This window comes from Gouania willdenowi, chromosome 5, assembly GCF_900634775.1.
Source record: "Gouania willdenowi chromosome 5, fGouWil2.1, whole genome shotgun sequence".
Lineage (NCBI taxonomy): Eukaryota > Metazoa > Chordata > Actinopteri > Blenniiformes > Gobiesocidae > Gouania > Gouania willdenowi.
The window spans coordinates 19,656,801-19,677,329 of NC_041048.1; the positions used below are offsets into that span (position 1 = coordinate 19,656,801).

Genomic DNA, 20,529 nt, shown 5'->3' on the forward strand with positions numbered 1-20,529 from the left:
TCCACAGACAACAAAGAAGAGACCAGGGGGGGAAGGTCAGTCTGCCGGAGGTGACACCTCCGATGTCGGGGTGGGTTTGGACGTGCTCTGGCCTTGGAGATTAAACTGAGGCCAACTGACATTCCTTTAGAGAAGCTGTATCATGGGAGTATGGGTCCACTGACTTTGCAGGAAGAGGAAAAGACATCAGACACGAGTGGAAAGTTACAAATTGGGGTATTAAGTTGAATGAGATCAAAAAGCAAATATATGAGTATACATAATTAATCAATTTTGCCACCACAGTGGGAAATAAAAACAAATGCCTTGATTATGGGCACTACTGCTGTAGCAGTAAGACATGCCCACTCAGTCAGCCCAGAGTGCTGTGCACAGAGACAGACGGTAATACACACAAGGATGTGTCTATACACACACACACAGCAACTTCACACAGCTGAGATGTGTCACTACTACCACAGGCACACATAATCATGACGTGAAGCTCACACATAGCCTTACAGACACCACTCAGGGGCAAAACAGCCCTGCTTTCCTATCACCTCACGGACATAACAATAAGAGGTACACACACATCTGCGCACACGCAGAGACCGATGGGAATACACACATAGCATACTGTATACGTGTCTGTAAATACACACATAGCTTGATGAACCATCTCATTTAGCGCAGAATCTGCTCTTTATAGAAGCACAGTCAAAAACATCACTGCTACATTGGGCTGTTTCACACGAAACACAGTGGACTTCCTCATTTAGGCTGTCAATCAATGCTCACTGAGGACTGTGATAGGAGGAAACCCTCCTCCCTCCTCTCAGCTTTTATAGGAGGGGCGGGGCCAACAGTGAACGTTGATGATGCAGGGGAAAACAAAGAATTCATCTCATCCAATAGCAAAATCCAATTGTAATAGCCGGCATTCAACCCTTAGTGGCCAGTAACTCTGACATTTTACAACTAAATATGCAAAATGAAAATAATTTTAATAGAATATGAAGAGTGGGACGAGGATTAATAAACAGCAATACTTAATACTAGGGCTGCTCAATTAATCGAAATTTGATTACGATTTCGATTATTACACCCAACGATTACAAAAATAACAATAAAAAAAAGATTATTAATATATATATATTTAATTTTTTTAATTATTTTTTTACGTACTTGATTTTAGTGTTTGAATGATTTTATTTATGTTTAAAGAATATATTCTATGTTTTTTGTACAAAAAAATCAATAACTTTTTGGTTGACAAATAATCATTTGAATAATTGTGATTTCAATTATGACAAATACTCGTGATTATTGTTTTTTTTTAAATCGAGCAGCCCTACTTAATGACAGCCTTCATGACACCTTATTCATGCTAATGACAGGTGTCATGTCATAATATAGACAGTGTAATGTCAATCTTATGTATAAAACTTGTGTTTGTGGGACTGGTTGTTGTGTACTTTAAAATGTCTCATAAACCTGTTTATAATTATGTTAACTGTAACAAGCTGTATTTGTGTGGATAGATTTCTTCTGTAAATTAAATTAATCTTAATGAAATTACTCTGTTTAAAATGTTAAATGTAATTTACCCAGTCTCTGTGGTCTAATTTATATAATGTCCTCCTGCATCTGCAAGTAACTGTCATAAAAAAAAGTTAATTTTAATGTCAGAGATGTCACACAACATAAACATGTTAATATGAGCACTTCCTGATCTCCGGATGATTTTGAGGAGATCATTCACACTTTAATGCAAACATTTCTTTCACCCGCTTGGACCATAGGGAGGACTGAACTTAACTCTGAAGACTGGAAGATTTGCTGAGTTAATAACTTTTGTGCATTCAGCTCCTGAATGTGCAACATTTCACTGAGCTCACTGTAAATCTAATTCTAAAGAGTGGGTTGATGATTTCTTTGTGACGTCATAAACTATGACGTGGTTTTAGCTCGTCTGAGCTGGAAATGTGAAAAATCCAATATACATTTATCCAGAAGGTTCTGGCTATACATAGATTTATTGATATCACTATGTTAAATTAAAAAAAGTCTCTTTCAGTCTAAAGTAGAAGAGTCTTGGGCTTGTCATCTGTACCCAAAAGCACGCTGGGTGATTTCTCTGCCAGTCAGTGTTCTTTTTCTCATATAACTATAAAATGTATTTTACAACATTGGACTATTCAAACCTCTTTCAGGCATTTTAATTAGGTCTATCTCCATTTCTTGAATTAATTTTAGTCAAGAACATTTAACTGCCACAGTCATGCTTTGTCTTCATTCTTACATTTAACATTTGTTTTTCACTACATGCTTGACATGGTCTATGGCAGAGTTATTTTGCTTAAAACAATGCTGTGATATTCTTGTAATCACAAAATGAGTTGATAAATGATTACAAATTGTAGCCTTTGTTTTGCTCAATACTGCACATAGTCCAGTTATTTTTACACCATACTGCCTTTCGATTAGACACTTGACTATTTTTTCAAATATGATTGTAGATCAAACTATTAACTGACCGGTTGTGCAAGACTGAAAAGGGAGTAAACGTGATCTTGACATTTTCTGATGAAAAACGAAAGAGTTGGCTTTTTTTTCTGGCAAGAGAAAACAAAAACATGAGGGAAAAAAAACATGGAGCACATCACTGAATAATAACTCAATTAAATGATCAACATATCTAAACTGCATCTCCGTCACACAAATTTGATTGCTTACGAACTTGGTTTCTTCTTTTTGCGGCCACCTAAATGGGTCTTCATAAAGGGATATGTCTTTGCTACATAGATGGGCTAAATGTATGGGCTGTCAGCAAGGCTTTAGGGCACAACTGCTCCCTGTCAACACTGGTGCTCAATGATAAGACACAACAATAACCATTCAAATAGAAAGGATAACAACTGTCCTCCCACTGTCTTGCATTACTTATCTAATATCTTGCCATCTCTCCTGCTTGCCGCTCAGAGAATAGTGTTAGCAAAACCGGTAGTTGGCTAATGATATTATTCAGGTCTAGCCATCATTCACATCCCACACAGTGGCAAGAACAAGCAGCAGCTCCGACTGCATCTCATCTCTGCATCCCTCCCTATAACACACCCTGGAGACAGCAGGCAATTAGGGAAGACCGAAACACTACTCCACATACTTGACTCGTCTTGTCTTCTTCAAAACAGTAGTAGATTTGATTGTGTCTGAAATTCCAGCAGAGAAAAAAAATTCCTGAAGGCTGCCCACACAGTTGAAGAAGTGTTATGAAGGACAACGTGTGGTTTCATTTCTCACCAGCAGCAGAGAAGAGCCGACTGCAGGTGTTGATTAGCAGCAGAAAGCAGGAAAACCTAAAAACCGTGTTGCTTTTGCCAAAGAAACTCAACAATAGCAGATCAAGTCTTTCTGCCAAGCTATAGAAAAACAGCCAAGTGACCAGTGTTTTGGAAAATTAAGCAAGAAGATATCCTGAAATAATTATTTGCAAAGTGTTTACTTTAACGAAGAAACTAACTAACCTGTGGTGGTTTTTTGTGTCTCTGACTGCTAGCGCACTAACTGGGCTATCTCCCACCCAAAATCTTCTGACAACCAAAAAGGAGCTTTTAAGAGGATATGTAATTTTAAATAAATTTCTACTTGAGCCTTCAAGCATGCTTTTTGATGCATGCTGCAGACGCACAGCTAACCCGTACGATGAGAACTCCGCACTCCGGAGTTTGCCTCCGCACTGAGATTATAACCCTAACCCTGGCCTAACTAAACTCTAACCCTAACCCTAACCTACGGTGGCTGGGAAGTGTCAGGTGAATGCATTTACAGAAACTAACACTAACGGGTCACAACGCCAATGCAAAATGGCTACAACGGAAGTGTTTCTGTAAATGCATTCACCTGACATTTCCCAGCCACCGTACTAACCCAATCCAATAAACAAATAAAACACGTGTCCGTTGACTTTTAAAACTAAAATGAGTTATTTTCTTTAGCAAAACATAATTTTTTTAGCATGTTTTTTAGCAAAACAAAATTTTCCTGTAGTGTGCATATTCACGCATGTGCATATATTCGTATATGCACTACTGCACTATTATGCTATTATTATTATTAACTTATATTATTTTATTTAGTTTTGCACATATTGGTCTTTAACTACTGTTTATATTAATGTTTATATTTTTTCTAGTTGATTGTTATTATTTAATGTTTACATTGTTAGAGAGAGCACAGTTCACCAAGTCAAATTCCTCATGTGTATAACATACATTACATGGCCAATAAAGTTGATTTTGATATACAATCTCAGTACGATGCAAACTCAGTACATGACACCGGCTAAGCCTTCAGCAGCTCTCATAATGAAGATTTCCTCTCTTCCTGTTTCCTCCAGTTAAGATGCATTGTTTTCATTGTTGAGTCCAATCCAACTTGTCATTTGTAAAGCGTAAGCTGTGTTAGTCAGGACAGGGACAAACAAGCTGAGGGACCAACTGTCTGCATGATGGAAGTACAAAGATGTGATCCTAATAGGATAGCCCAGCTTTGGCAGACCGATCTTCATCACCAGTAAAAATAAACTCAGAGGCAACTTATAAAGAACCAGTGTAATGTAAAAAAAAGAGGAGAGAATACCATTGAAAGCAAGTTTATAAAGGAATATTAGCAGGGTTGGGGAATTACTTCTGCAATTATTCATGTTCAATTACAACTGAATTATGATTACGTTGACCAGCATTTTTTCCAATTACAATTAACATTACAATGACTATTTTTCCACTGAAAGTCAATTACAATTAAGTTAAAATTCAATTGATCACAATTGCTAAACCTTTAATAAACAACCCTATAAAACTTAATCTTTTTCTTGCGTTAGCATCTCTTATGATAACGGGTCGGTTTTGACCCATGTCTTAAATCATCTGTAAAATACACTAAAAAATATTATCTATCATCCACTTTCTTTTTCATTTCTTGGTTACATTGTTAGGCTTCTTTATCCATATAATATTGGTATTAAGGCCTTTGGTGTGGGCGCCTGAGCCTTTTTTTTTTGTCAGTATACCCCTCAATTTCAATTTATTGAATTTATTTTTATTTTTTTAGGAAATCTTGATATGAAACATATTTAAATAGTTGTTACCTAGACATATATAAGCCATAGAACTAATATTATGATAATAGCTACAGATGTTTCCAATTACAACTATAATTACGCTATAATTGTAAATAATTATCAATTACGCGATTATAATTATAATTGAGCCCAACCCTGAATATTAGTCCCATTAAAGATCTGTAATGACCAAAGAGGCACATAATACTTTACATTTTACTATATTTCTGCAACACTAAGGGTTATTATTGTTTGTCATCATGATAGTGTGTTTTTGTCATTGTACAATATTCTTTCACCATACGGTAGTCAGTACTTCTGCCAATATGGAGCCTTTTTCTGCCAGCGTAACATCAATGTCTGCAGTGGGAATCATGGGAATACAACCCTCACAAAGAATTGCTGGACATGAAGCACTTATTGATTACACACACTTGTCTGTTTACAACTGATGTCAGGAATCATTGAAGCAAAAAAGAAAAAAAAAAAAAAATCAGCTAATGTGAATGAATACAAGTCTGTTGCAGCCAGGCTAAAGAAAGCAGGTGCTGAACTTCAGGATTACTTGATTTAGTCACAAAAGACAAGCTGGCAGGCTAACAGTAAACACATCACTCAGGTACACAAAGGAACCAGGCATTAACAAACACAGGCACAGACATAATCAGGGCATTAAGACAGTAGGAAAGCATTGGTCACATGACAACTGGAGAAGTAAACAAAAGTAATCACAACAGAACGTCATAATCCAGTATTAAACATGACTACCAAATAACAAGCACATGCCTAACTGCCTTAAACGCTTCTGACAACAATAGGTTTGTAACAGTTCAAACTACAAAGGACATCCACAACCTAATTGCATCACATGACAATAACATACAAACTTCCTGCCACTTTTTACAGCCAAGCTCCCTCCCTCAGTTCAGTGGTTCCCCAACGGTGTGCCGCGGCACAGTGGTGTGCCGTGAGTCAAGTCCAGGTGTGCCGTGGGATTTTGTGACAACCACACTGTTGCAGCGATCTTCCTGAGTGCTCATAGCGTGTAATGCTGGGTGCATGTGCCGCTCCAAGTGCATGCCGGCACATGCTCATACTGCTCCGTGGGTACGCATGATTCTCCGCGGCGCACCTCAACAGGTGAGCGCAATCGCACTGATGAGAAAATCACCCTATGAACGGCCTTTGGTTGTGTACAACAGAGTTGATAACACCAGAAACGTGCACTACACAATACAAATAGGAAAAGGACTGAAACCAAAAGGGCTACTGGTGAGCTCATAATGACTGGACTGTTAAAATGTGAACTATATATTGTATAATTCATTTGTTGAGTTAATGAAGTTGTTTATATGAGAAGAGGAAAAGGAATATAGCAAATTTCTCTTTAATAAAATTCAGAGTGAAAATATTTAATTTATGTACGAAAATAGTAAAATATAAAAGTGTTTCTGTTAAGAAATTGTTAAATTACATTTGAAATTGTAATATCTATAAATGATATAAACATGGAAAAACCAGGAAAATGGTTTCAAGTTATAAACTGATTTAGTAAAAATAAGTTTAAAAGATACTTTTATCAAATTAAATGTACTGACCTGAAATTATGTTTATTTGTACTTACCTTGTTTGATGAAAAATTATGAACTTATTTGCATTGTGTTTTGTGTTCAAAGGTTTTTCACCTTTCTTGTCGCCGGAAAGAATAAAAGTAAGAACGGGTGAAATCCTGAGTCTGGTCAAGTCCTTACTTTTTCAAGTGTGGGAAGCCATGATGTTATAAAGACACATACATTATTATTTCAATATACAACTACACAAAAATAATTACGTATATTTTAATTTACTACTTTGTATGCACGAATTTCAAAATACAATGGCAAACTCTCTACCTAAAAACTATTCTTTAAACAAAACAAAAAAAACGCTTTCTTGTACGGTCGCCCGTGGCTCAAGTGATATTGTACATGATATGAGCGATAACGTGTTACAAAGGCTATTTTGCACAATCGGTGTGCCTTCAGATTTTTACTTGTCCTTTTGTGTACCTTGGGCACAAAACGTTTGGGAACCACTGCACTACACCGTTATTCTTTTACATCTGGAGCTCTGTGACAGATGGTGTTTAGAAGACTTCCATGCACGAGTAAAGAATCTGCAAAGCGAGAAACAATGGGAGGAGAAGTCACAAGCTAATTTAGTTTCTCAACATAAGCAGCTGTTGCAACAGCAATGACACAGTTACCAGAAAAGGAAATGGAAACTTGTGGCACTACACAGACAAGGATGATGCTCTGATTCATAGCGTGTAATGAAACTACGGGTTGACTTAAGTTAACAAATGGTGTTGACAGAAATTGTTTAACAAAATGCTGACATTAATGCTAAATGAATAATTTTTCTAACTGGTTGGATGATCTCCCTACCCTTTATCCATAATAGTTTAAAAGTTAATAAATTGTATTCAGGCTTATGTTCTTTTACTAGGGATGTAAAGATTAATTGTGAGGCAGTTAAAAATTGATCCAAAGGTGACGCGTTCACATCGATACTTTGAAATTGAATCGCAGTACTTTTTTTATAACAGCAGAGGGCACTATCTATTTAGAATTTGAAATTTAGGACACACCACCGTGTTTTAAATCAGAAGTGTGGAAGCATTTTGGCTTCCCCAAGACAAAATGAAAGAGGTGAGAACGAAAGAACATGTGAAATCCAAGGTAAGAGGGGCACAGAGAGGAAAGGGAGAAACAAGAGAGAGAGAATGAAAGCCATAGTTTGTTTGTTTATATTATTTCTTTGGTATGGGATTTGTTTTAAAGTCCAATTGTTAAGACACCAAATATATTTTCAGTTGCACTTTTAAAAAGAAAAGGAACTATTATGCAGTTTTGCATAGTTTACTGTACAGTCAGAATTTAAATGAATAGGCTTCTTATTCATGTGTACTTTTTCTTCATTTATTTCATTCAGGATTTGTTTTTAATTAAATTGCATTTTTTTTTTGCATAGTTTATCAAATAGTACAGTATTTTATTTTTCTTCGAAAAAAAGAATTATATTTTTTAGTCATTTGTCTACAGTCTAATTTTGTAAAATAAATTGTAAGAGAATTGTATCGTGAACCCAGTATCGTGAATGGAATCATATGGGGAGTTGAGTGAATCGTTACATTCCTTATCTTTTACTATCCATCCATTTTCTGACCCGCTTGCCTCCTTTTCTTCAGGGTTGCAGGTATATGCTGGCTCTCCAGCTCTTACAGGGCGCTAGGCGGGGATACACCCTAGACAGGGCGCCAGTCCATCGCAGGGCAACACACAGACAATCAGCCACTCACACTCACATTCACACTTACAGACAATTTAGTGACTCAAATCACCTTAAAGGTCATATTTTCAGATTGCGTGAGGAAGCCGGAGTACCTGGAGAAAACCCAAGCAGCACGTGGAGAACATGCAAACTCCACACAGAAAGCACCCAAGTGTCCGCCACAAGGCTGGACCATTTTGCTGTACGGCAAACATGCTAACCACTAAGCCACGATGCACCGTTTAATCAACATATACATATTTATATAAAGCTAAATTAAATTATCTATCAGTGATGGGATGAAGTGGACGCTCCAAGGGCCTCTTAATCAGGCGTGTGTGAAAATCACTTTTTGCAGTTGTTATTTTTCCCTCCACGAGCAGCTCTTTTTCCGTTAGGCAGTGCTCAGACATAGCTGGTAATTACACATGGCATCCTGGGAGTTCTGGCATGTATAATTACTGTCGAGGATAAGCAGCCTGCTGGAGGCAGAACACAGTTTTCCATCCCCGTAGTTGTGGAGCTTGTGAAATGCTCCTTGGCCAGCTGGACACAGTGTGGCACTTCTCCAGCCAGATGTCGCGAAGCAGGGAGCTAATCTTTCCATTTTGCATAGGCACATCACTGCCAATACCTCTTCCCCTTCTTTCTCTTCGTGGTAGCACATTCTATAAATTATTCTACCCAATACAATGTGCACATGCAGAAGTTATGGTGCAACAAATCAACATGTTTCCGTGCACAGTTCTACACTCACTTTGATTGACAGTCTCAAAAACAGCAAGTCAAAACATATTGGCTGGGCACACTCGGCAATCGTTTCCATTTGTATAGGGGTCTATAGGACGAAGGCCGTACTTATGTACATTAATGTATATGAATGACCACCAGCAGTAGACCATAGCAAAAGACTAGTTAGGTATTTTTTCGTATTTCAAAAGAATCATACATAAACACAGATTTCTCAAAAACTCCGGATGTCAGCCTTAATATCCTACTAAATTGTTACTAACATGTTATGCACATTACTAAAAATTGAGGTAAATATATTCTCTGATATACAATAACTGTAATGCACAAAATTGATATTTAGTGTGCGTTAAACATACAGGTTGACATTCTCAAGCTTTTTCAGAGGCCAACATGTTAAAAACATGTAAATAAAACAAGAAAGGTTTCTAAATTGGAGTGACGAAAGGGTTCTCCTAATTTGAAGAGAGGCCTCGGGGGGCACATGAGACACAAAAAGTTGGGAAACACTGCTCTATGGAAGCAGAAATGAAACAAAAAGTAGTCCTGGCGATGTGTGAACACTGTCCACATATAAAAGCATATTATGTGTGTTTGAGGCTAAAAATTAATATCAATTACTGCAAACACATTTCTGGCACAAATTAGTAACACAAGGTTTTCATGCTCTGCGTTGGACCTATCATCTAAAGTACATTCATGTGACGGGTCGCTTTAACAGATTCTGTCCAGATTTATTTCATTTTTCTTCTTCTTTGTTCACATTAACATTCTTTTACGTCATAATTTACAATCTCACAGAATGACTTCAAACCAGACCTGAGTGTATCTGTCTCATTTTTTATCCACCCTTCAAAGCAGTGGTCTCATCCACGAAGATTTCCTTTTGCATGTTGTTGCATTTGACAGACAGATGAGCAGCAGTAAAATGCTAATAAATGATATCAACACTCCTGACCCTGATCTGAAAGTCCAATTGATGAATTGGAATAAGGTATTAGGAGCCTCTCAAATACTCCAAGACATATTTGCAACTCATCCCTCAGTGTCACTCCCCTATACGTCTCTAGATATCTCTACATCTCTTCTGTTTCCCGTCCCTCTGTCAGCCATGCGTGGGTTTGCTTCAGCAGATTTAGGACATTTGAAGGTGCGAAGAAAAAAAAAGCAGCGTGAGTTTTAGCCTGAGTATAAACAATGAATGTTTTGCATATCAGTAGGCAGCTGTTTTATTTGAAAGGGTTTTACTAAAGCTTTTGATCGTTTCAACAACAAACAGAAATGCACTTGAAGTTGTGGTGTATCCCCGAGCAAGAGTGACCGAGAGTAAACTTTGAGCTTTCACAGTTGCTTTCATTTGACTTAGATTTTCCTTTCTTCTCCTGACAGATTTAGTGTGAATTCTTGGCTCCCGTATATTTTATAACATCACAAACACCTACAAACACAAATCCCACGACTTAAGTCAGGCTTTCATTCGATCTGGGAATTGTCCAATACATCCAACTTGGCTGTATTACACCAGAGCCTGAGGGAGGTCAGACTTCAACAGATTGATGTCTTTAATGTGTTACCACAAACGTTTTGTGTCACTGTCCAGACATCTGACTCTCGGAGAGCAGAGCACATGGATGTGCAGCTCCTCAGGCGGCCACATGGAGTAATTAGTCATGGAGAAAGCATTAACGTACACAAGAAATACTTTATCGTCTACCATGTTTACAACAGAGCCCTGAAAAAAGAAAAACAACAACTTGTGATTGTCCAAGGAGTTAACTGACCTGTCACATACTCAACGGATTCATCCGCTACAACAGCAGCCTGCGCTTTGATCAGCTGGCATCACAGCCTTTGAATCCACATCCTCAGAAGGCAGGAGGCCTGTCAGCTTTCATCATGTCCATTGAACAAGAACTATAGCTCAACTCAAACACCATGCAAGTGCACTGCAGTCATTCTCTGTATCAGTGTTTCTCAAATGGGGGTACGCAAAGGAACTACAGGGAGTACTTGATAAATTAAATCAGTAAAAATATGGCGTTCAGTAATGTCTATTTTTAGTCTCATTTTAGTCCAGGGGCCAAATTCGGAGCAGCGGGCCACAGATATAACACGGGAAAATTAGTAACTTCAACATTATTGTGCCCTAGTTTGAACTTCAACATATACATAAAATACAAAATAATGACTGTGAGCCCCTGCAAACTATCGTTGAGTTTCATTTAAACAGTGATTCATGTTTTCTCTGTCTTTTTTTTGTTACTTTCACCTGCGGGCCCAACTGGATGCTCCAAAGGGGCGAGATTTGAACCCCGGGCCATGAGTTTGACACGTGATGGAAATGACCTTGATTAGAACATGAACTGAAAATACAAAAGTTACTGTCGTCTTGGTCACACTAGACTTAAGATGACCGGAAATAATTGAAAAAAAATCTATTCATGAGGCACTAAAAACTGTTTCATTCCACTTATTTACAAAATGAGATTATTTAAAATGTGTGATATTATCACTCATTCATTCCATCATTATGCTCTACAGTCGTTTTTTCATATTATTCTGAGCAAAATGTTGGAGTCGGACAAAAGGGGGTACTTGATTTTAGAAATAAGAGAAAGGGAGTACTGGTGCCAAAAAAGTTTGAAAACCACTGCTCTATTGTGTCCAAAAAGTGTTGGTTGGAATCTAAAAATGAGTAACAAAGGCTAAAGATTTGATGTTATCATGGCAAAAGAAAACAAAAAATAGAAGAAGAAAAGAAAAAAAGGTGATATATTGTTATTATGTTTTGCTAGTCCTCAGCCAAATAATCACTTTCTCTATTGTAATGTGTGCACTTGTATTTAATCCTTATTTAATTAACAGTCTTCTCCTTAATTATGTATGTTTTATTTTTCATTTTCTTTGTTTAGTGTTTCTTATTTTTATCTATAATATTTCTTGAGCCTCTGTAACTAAGTAATTTCCTCCTGGGATGGGATCAATAAAGTATTTCTAATTCTGATTCTGATTTGTTTTTTCACACCATCCACCAAACACTAATTGGTAAATAAAATTATTCAGATTCTGAAAATCTATTTTAATGCTAATGGCGCCATCTACTGTACATAAAAGTGTAGCAAATAAAAAATGAACAGTTGAAAACACACAAGTTCATCTTTGTGTGACATTCAATCCAATCCTTGGACATGGGCTGAACAATATGATTGAAACTTTCCAAACAAGTCTCACTGTGCAAACTCCTGGCTTCAGGCTTTAGTTACATCACTTTATTATTGTGAATATAAATGAGTGGGAAAAGGAAAAATAATCTTACAATAAATATTCCATATTATAAATACTCACTCCTCTCAAAAACAACTTGTTTATTTTAATATTCACTCAGTTCAGTCAGGTTAGATTGTATCAGTAATCATCTAAAGTCTAAAGGGTGGGGATGTATTATGAAGGCATTTCTTTTTCATTGCTGAACACACAAACATATTTTTTATCTTTTGCAAAGTTACAAAATGAAATCATCAGAGGTGGAAGAAACTTGTGAAATTAAGCCACAGATACCTTGTATATATATTCTGTTGAACTGTAACAAAAGAAACAATAATACACAATGTGATGCAGAGAATATTTCATTGTACAGTTTTTTTTTCTAAATATATATAAAGCCTCTTGTTTCTGTTCTAATTAATGTTGCAATATGATGAGTATTGATACGATATAAAAGAAGAATGGATCAGACTGTAAGAGTGTAACCTGTGATGACAGTATGTTTGAGATGTGTTGATCCTAAATAAAGAAAGAAAGAAAAAAAACACATAGGGCTGGGCGATTTTTGCCTAAAAAAAAATTCAATTTTCAATTATTTTTAACCCAGGTTTTAAGCAAAGTGCAACAGCACCTTCAAAGTAGCTTAAATTTTCTGATTAAGAAATCAGATAACTACATATTTTATAACACATAACATTACAATTAAAAAAAATAATAAACTCTTCCCTTAGCATCTCAGCATAGTGTGAATAAGAAATGAAACATGCCTGTAGCACATATATAACCTACTCAAAGGGTAAACACATGTAAACAAAGAGGGGGCTGGATCACATCGGAACGCAAAAAAGTCCGAAAAGCTGTGGTGGAAAAAATCTTTTTTTTTTGTAAACTCGAATTTGCAAAACAAAAATCGTTTTTATCTACAAATTCGATAAATCGATTAAATCGATTTTTCTTTGCCCAGCTCTACACACACACACACAAATCCACTTTTAGTAACTGCACAACTTTAAATATTGCTTTACTGTGAGTTAATAAAACCACACTAAAAGGTACACACTGGCCCCAAACATACACTTTAATATAAACCCTGCTGAGGTTGCAGAGTCTTGATCCCTGCAATACTTTATTAATCTTCTTATTGCACCTCACAGTAAAGGGTTGAGTTACAAAAAAAGTGAACAACAACAAAATCTCCTGCAACCATGAATAAGGCAATGCCAGTATCCTTAGTTGGGGTTAAATTTGTGGTAAATAATCACACATAACACTGGAAACAACAACAAGGTTTTGGTAACCTCAAACATAAAATCTAGCAAGTCAATAGATTACATGTACATTTCTGTTTTAAAATTGTACAAATAATTGACAAAAAAAAAGTGATTTAATAGAAATATCATTTAAATTCAAACATTTAATAAGTTGGGGCGTATATAATATACTAGGTGTGTGTATTGCCTGGCATCTGGCAATACGATTCGTATCTCGATACATAGGGTCACGATACGATACAATACGAATATATCCCAATATTAAAGTATATGGTGGTTATTGCGATTTTTTTGAATATAAATATCATGAGAACATTAGTATGAATATTCTTTCATTGGCATATTTACACTCAAAACTTAGCTTTAACATGCCATGTGCCAACAACTTAAAATAAAAAAAAACATAATCTGGCTGTGGCTATTAAAAGTAAAGTAAAAAGTAAAAGTAAAAAAATAAATAAAATCAATATGGATGCATTTAGAATCGATCTGCGACGTAATATCGCATATATCGCTGAATCGATATTATTCAACACCCCTATAATATACTATCTATTATAGTAACATTTTAACCGTCTAATAGTCAAAACACAATTATCAATATAAATGTTCTGAAGCGGTAAAAAAGGGCATTAAAGGAGGAAAAATAATAATAATTTAATAATTTTCTTTGTTGGGCTTTAAATAAAAAGTATGAACTGCTGAAAATGAATAGAAAAAACAAAAGGTTAGAGAATCCAACCTGTGGCGTATGTGTGTGTGACTACTTTATAAAGAAACCTGACTCTCATGCAGTGGTCTCACCACATTTGCAAGTTTTTACAAGCGCAAAAAAAAGAATCACCTGATCAAAGAGATCTTCTTCCCACAGTTATAGAAATCACCAAGGCAACTATGCAGCAAAATAAAATAATTACAGTGTGTTTAGAATCACAAAAAGGTTACACGAGTATTGGGACGAGTGGAGAGGACACAAGTTTGAACCAATGAAAGAAAAAATAGAACATTCTGGAAGAATTAGTAACTTTCATAAGGATGATGCAACGTCTGTCAATAATACATTTTAACATAAAAAAATTGCCAAAAAAAATAAATTGAGGAGGTCGATCAGACAAAAATACCACTGTCAAATTATAACGAAATACAATCTAATGAATTTTTCCAACTATAAAATTGTCATTTCTAAAGATTGTTTATAAATATTTGAATGGCCCAGACTCCTGTGTCACTATTACTGAAAAAAACAAAGCAAAACAAAAAAACAGTCGAACCACTAGGTTAGCAGCTGGACAGAACTGTTGAGTTCCCATGCTTTAAATTGTATTTGGTTAATAATCCACATCAGTTAAAGAAGCACATTTTAGAACTACTTGAGTCCCTTTCAACAAAAAATTAATTCTCAACAGTTTTAAAGTAGTTCATATACAAGTAAATCGTTGGCACAAACAGGGACTAAGTTGTGAACATGGGAAGAATCGCCTTTTCTTTCTGGTTTTTCTCTTTTAATTTCTATGTTGTCTATAATCTTTGTTTTTTTTTCATGTTTATTTCTTGTTTTAAAGTGTTTTATGTTACAGTAAACCACCCATTTTCCTCTTTATGAGGCAATAATGTTTGCACTGTAATTCATAAATAAATAATTATAGGTAATTTGTTGCTCAATGTAAATGTCTGCTCTGATGACTCGTATTTGTGTAATATGATATAAACAGAAAAGCAAATGCTTTGCAGCTTTGTTCAAGAAAACAAGGTCCAGAAAAAAAATTTGCATACAGGTTAGTACATGACCAAAATGGAAAGTCTTTGGGAATGTGGACGAGATCATTTATAAACATAAATAGTGAATTTCTTTATTGAAATTTTGTTATTTTCTAATTGAATTTGGTTTTTGTGTGGTGGTCAAACCACTAACCACATCTTTCTGCAATTGCCAGAATATAACTACTGGAAGGAAATTCACACTCCATTTCAACACAGAAATTCCATTTAATTTTAAAACTATCTACTTAACCTGCACTCCCACTGGTAATCAAAGGTATTGATCAACACAAAGAAATGGCTGACTCAGTGATGGACTGGATAGACGTGACGATGGAAGTTTACTTAATGGAGAGGGTCACATTCTTCATAAATGTACAGCTGGAGAGGTTTAGATTAGGGCTGAACAATTAATTGCATTTGCGATATTATCGCGATATCATAAAATGCGATTTTCTAATCGCAAAGGCTCCAATTTTTTTTTGTCCTGTCTTGTACTGTCCTGTTAAGTTCAGAGAGTGTTTAAGAAGTGCAGTCCACACGTTTACATGTTTCATGAGACGTTAGTTAGATATGGTTGAAGAGGTAAAGCCACAGATTTGTTTGCTTTATTGTTGTATCTGTGCTTTTAAATGTATATTTTATATTTATTAAAGTTTAAATACATCTGAAATTGTTTATTATGAAACAGATTGATTATTGCTTTTGTTCATCCAATCGTAATATTGAGGGGAAAAAACAAATCGCAATTAGATTATTTCCAAAATCGTTCAAACCCTAGTTAGATAATACTGGAGAAAATGGGAGAAGGAAATATGTAAAACTCCTTAGGCCAGATTTAAATACACATTGAAGGAACAGTTTGTATCTGCATTGCATTTATTTACTTTATGTTTTATTTCATGTTTTATTATTTTTTTTTGGTAATTCTCTCTAGGATGTAAATTATTATATAATGGACTTTTTTTGTTTGTTTACAAAATTTCTTGGAATACATCTTAACTGAGGCAGGGATGACGGGCATTGACTTGACTGGATAAACCAGTTAGATATCAATTTTCATGCTCAATGTTGTGGTTTTTTTTCTATTTTACTTTCATTTTGTTGCCGGCCTTTGTCGTTTTAGCCAGAAATTGCTCTGTAAACAGGATATAAACTGACAAAAAAAAAACATTGACAGACAGCATTAAGCTGTTATCGATAGATAAAACAATTACATACAAGTTTGGATCAATAAACGCAAAGGACCCAAGTACAGTTTCTAACTTTGTATGATCTATCATCAGTCCTAGCTCTGGCCTAAATATTGTCGTCATCCGTTTGCCGTCTAGACACATGCAGTAATCATTCCATTGGCCTCTCAAGCAAATGAAGAACCAGCAGGAACACTTTCAAAGCACCTCAGTTAGCCTGTTGCTACATTTTTCCACTCGCTGGCATGACTCGAAGCCAGAGCTCAAACTGAAAGCCCTTACTTAGAACGGAGACGAGAAATGAGTGGATGTAAGCAGAAAGTCAAACACAGGGCTGCCAGTGTGCCACGTCCTCCATTCCAAATAAAAAAGGAGTGGAGCATGATTCAGCTTTGTATATTTGGGATTCAGCAAGGTTAGACAAAAACTCTGACACTGTCCCCGAGGAGAGAAAGAAAAAAAACAACAACCCTGCATTGTGACATATGTAACGCGCTCAGTCAGCACTGCAACAAATTATTCAAAGGAGGAAAATAATGCTTTCCTTAGAAAACAGAACAAGAAGTTATCATAGTGAAACATTTGATCACACTTTGTATTCAGCTTGTTGTTCTTGTCCACTCACTAAACCCTGTCTGACAAGCAGCTGTTGTGCAGACAGCTCTTGTTGACCGAAAACAAAACTTGTAATAAACAGCGGATTGCGTCATTAGAGCAGGAAACGCTGTCCAGTTCTCATCTGTGAAATAACTTCATGCAGAACCTGGTTTTACATCATGATGACAAACACTAATATGTATATGCAAATGTATCTGAATTCTACATTTAAAAAAATGACTGAGGCAGCCTGTTTGACCTGTTCTTTTGGGACCCTATTCTCCGGTCTGGCCTTAAGCGCTTTTTTACGCGCCTCTCTCCGACGCGTATTCTCTGGTCCAAGTTCCTGACACGCCCACCGTGCATAAGTAGACCAAAAGCGCGTAGTCTGTCAATGAAAGCATTCTGAAGCAAAGGAGGCGGACTGGGCCATGAAGTCAGTCTGTCTAGAAATCACAGAACATGGAGTTTTCCCAATGCTTGTAAATGTCATTGAAATCTGTGAAAATTACAACGTGCACTTTTATTTTTAATGCCTTCATTGATAAACAATGTAAGTTGCTTCCTACATAATACACAGTTTGAAATATAAATTGTTTAATGCCTTATGAAGCTGATGTGAGTGAGTCCGAACTGAAGCTGAGCCTCATTTAAATATGTGTGGGAACAGTTTCTGGTATCCATCGTCTCATGCGCATTTCACCAACCTTTGTATATATGACCGCTTGTATCACTTATTATTTACTCTGTTGTGGATCAAACTGTTGCTTTACGTTGGGCATAGTATGAAAATAGTTGGACATCACTGTGACCAACGTGGACAGAAGTCTGACGTCTGTCAGAGTTTCATTCATCGAGAAGCAGCAGCTGAGGAGCAACTCGGGTGATCACAGCAGCACCCACCATCTCTGCAGAAAAAGGAGTGTACGGCACGAATAAAAATATAATTAAATGTAAAATATTTTGTCCCGTCTAGAACTGTTTTGAGTACCACTTCATTGAGCTTCTTTTAACTTGTACTTGAGTACAATTTCAATCAAGTAACAGTACTTCTACTTGAGTAGGATATATCAGTACTCTTTACACCTCTGACCCTAAACCAGTTCTCTCTAGTCTCCAACCCTGATCAGAAATAGGTAGATGAAAGCATGACATAACATATATCCAGACAACCACAAATAGTTTCTAAACATAGATCTATAGTCTTCAAATGAACTGGCCTTTTAGGACTTGTCTGAACCTGTAAAACTATTTTGCAATGGTTGTTTGTTTATCTCTGTAACTGTAACTACAACTCATAAATATGAGTGCTAAATTATCAGGTTTTTGGATCTTTTCTATATCTGCAATGATGCTCTAATGCTGCGTTCACACCGGATGCGTCACGAAATGTCTGTATGTCTAGATTACATACAAAGTAAATGGATGCGAAATCTTTCCAGTGCGGCAGTGCGGTGCGATCAGCACGTCAAGTGCGTTGGCCGTGCGGGCGCGCTCCCGATTTTACGCATATCCGCACACCCGCAAGAGTTGAAAATTTTGAACTCCTGCGGCTGTTTCGCATGACGAAAGCAAATCAGAGTCTTTGTTGACGATGACGTCAGGCAGTCAACACGGACACTGGTCTGTTCACCCATTCAGCCATGGAGTAGAAGCTGTGTGTGACCATCTGGAGCTGTATGACACGGCCTTGATAACCGGGACTGGACTAGGAAGGATTTGGTGTGGAGGAGAATCAGCGAGGAGGTGGTAGTAGCAGGTAAAACTTCTCTCTGTAGTTTTCATCTCTGAAAGTCGGCACTGAGTTAGGATAGCATTAGCCGCTAATCACACCAACTTTTTTCACTGGTGGTTTATGTTTATGAGAGGTGAAAAAGGAGCACAGCTCCTCGCTTCATCAGGCAATGAAACTCACCGAGTTGGCTGTGTCGCTGGTGGGCGGGGCTTCGCTTCATCACGTATGATGCGAATGGGAACCATTTTTTTTAGCTTGCGGATCCTGCGGTACGTTTTCGTACGGCAGATGTGTCCACTGCCGCAGGAGACGCAATCGGTGTGAATGCAGCATAAACCCTCAATATGTCTAAACTAGTCCACAGTGAACATCCTCACATTATTGCTGTAGATCCAGAGAGGTCTGCTCGGCTGCACGATTTTAGCTCAAAACTAAATCCTGATTTTTTTTTTTTTACTTTTTTTTCTTTTTCAGTAATTATCATTATTCTTGTTTAAAGATTTTCGTTTGGACTCTAAACTGCTCACATATTGTTTGTTAATAAATAGTTTACCCTCACATGATGAATAATCTTGATTAGTAGTCTGATTGGCCATAATCGTGCAGCCCTAATACATATACATTTATATATCTTTAAACAGTAGGGCAGAGATTTTGGGGTATTATTGGATTTTTTTTAATTTTTTTATGGAAAACTCAAAATAGGTGTATGTAAACAATACAACTTCTTGATGGCCTTTCGGACTGTGTCCAGGTCAAAGAGATACTACTTATCTCTCACACTGAAAAAGGTAAACAAGTTTTTTATCGTTATGTCACGCGCACACACACACACACAATACCTGTGAGGAGTCATCGTAGAACACTGCCATAGACCTGAGTGTGGGCCCTATGCTGGAGCTCTCTGTGTAAACGGCTCCGCAGTCCTTGTACGGTCCCTCTTTAAACTTGTAGGCAAATGTGACATTTTTGATAGGAGGCGAGCCAGTCTTAATATCAATGTCTGAAAAAAGGCCAGAGTACACCACTAGGACCCCCACTGTGAGGAGCAAACAGCCCAGCAGGGCCAGTATCAGCAGCAGGAAGAAGAACTCGGACATGATCCGTCAAAGAGGTCCAGCTGCAGTCGTGCAAAAAAAAAAAAAGAAGAAAAAAAACCCTTCAGGAACTGGTGGTCCTGTCCACGAAAACCACAACACGGAACCGAAAACTTCACCGATGGCGTTACGTCCGTGTTTCTACAGTCCAAGTCCCCTCAAACAGGGGAATAAAAGGCCGTTCAGATGAACTAAGAAGTCCCGTTTGTTTATGGTATTTTCCAGTGAAACGCGCTTCCTGGATGAACCATTGTGATGTGCTCAGAGGGGTGGTGGTGGTGTCAGTGTTTGGGATGAATTAAAGACTTCTTTCCTCCCTGTACTAACTCACTCATTGGGATTTCAAACGTTTTTAGTGAACAATTACAGTACATTTTTGTTTAAAACAGCCATGAACTGTTCTCTATTGGCAAATAAGAGAAACAAGCATTTACACTTAGAGCAAATA

General features: G+C 36.9%; 1 protein-coding gene across 1 annotated transcript in view; it reads right to left on the reverse strand.

Annotated features, from left to right (window-relative positions):
- tex264a (testis expressed 264, ER-phagy receptor a) overlaps window positions 1-20,302 on the reverse strand; it is a 90,217-nt gene extending 69,915 nt beyond the window's left edge. The window contains exon 1 of the mRNA XM_028446857.1: window positions 19,827-20,302. Within this exon, the coding sequence (XP_028302658.1) occupies window positions 19,827-20,084 (258 nt within the window). The 5' untranslated portion in view covers window positions 20,085-20,302. The remainder of the gene's footprint in view (window positions 1-19,826) is intronic.
- Between the last annotated feature and the right edge of the window lie 227 nt (window positions 20,303-20,529).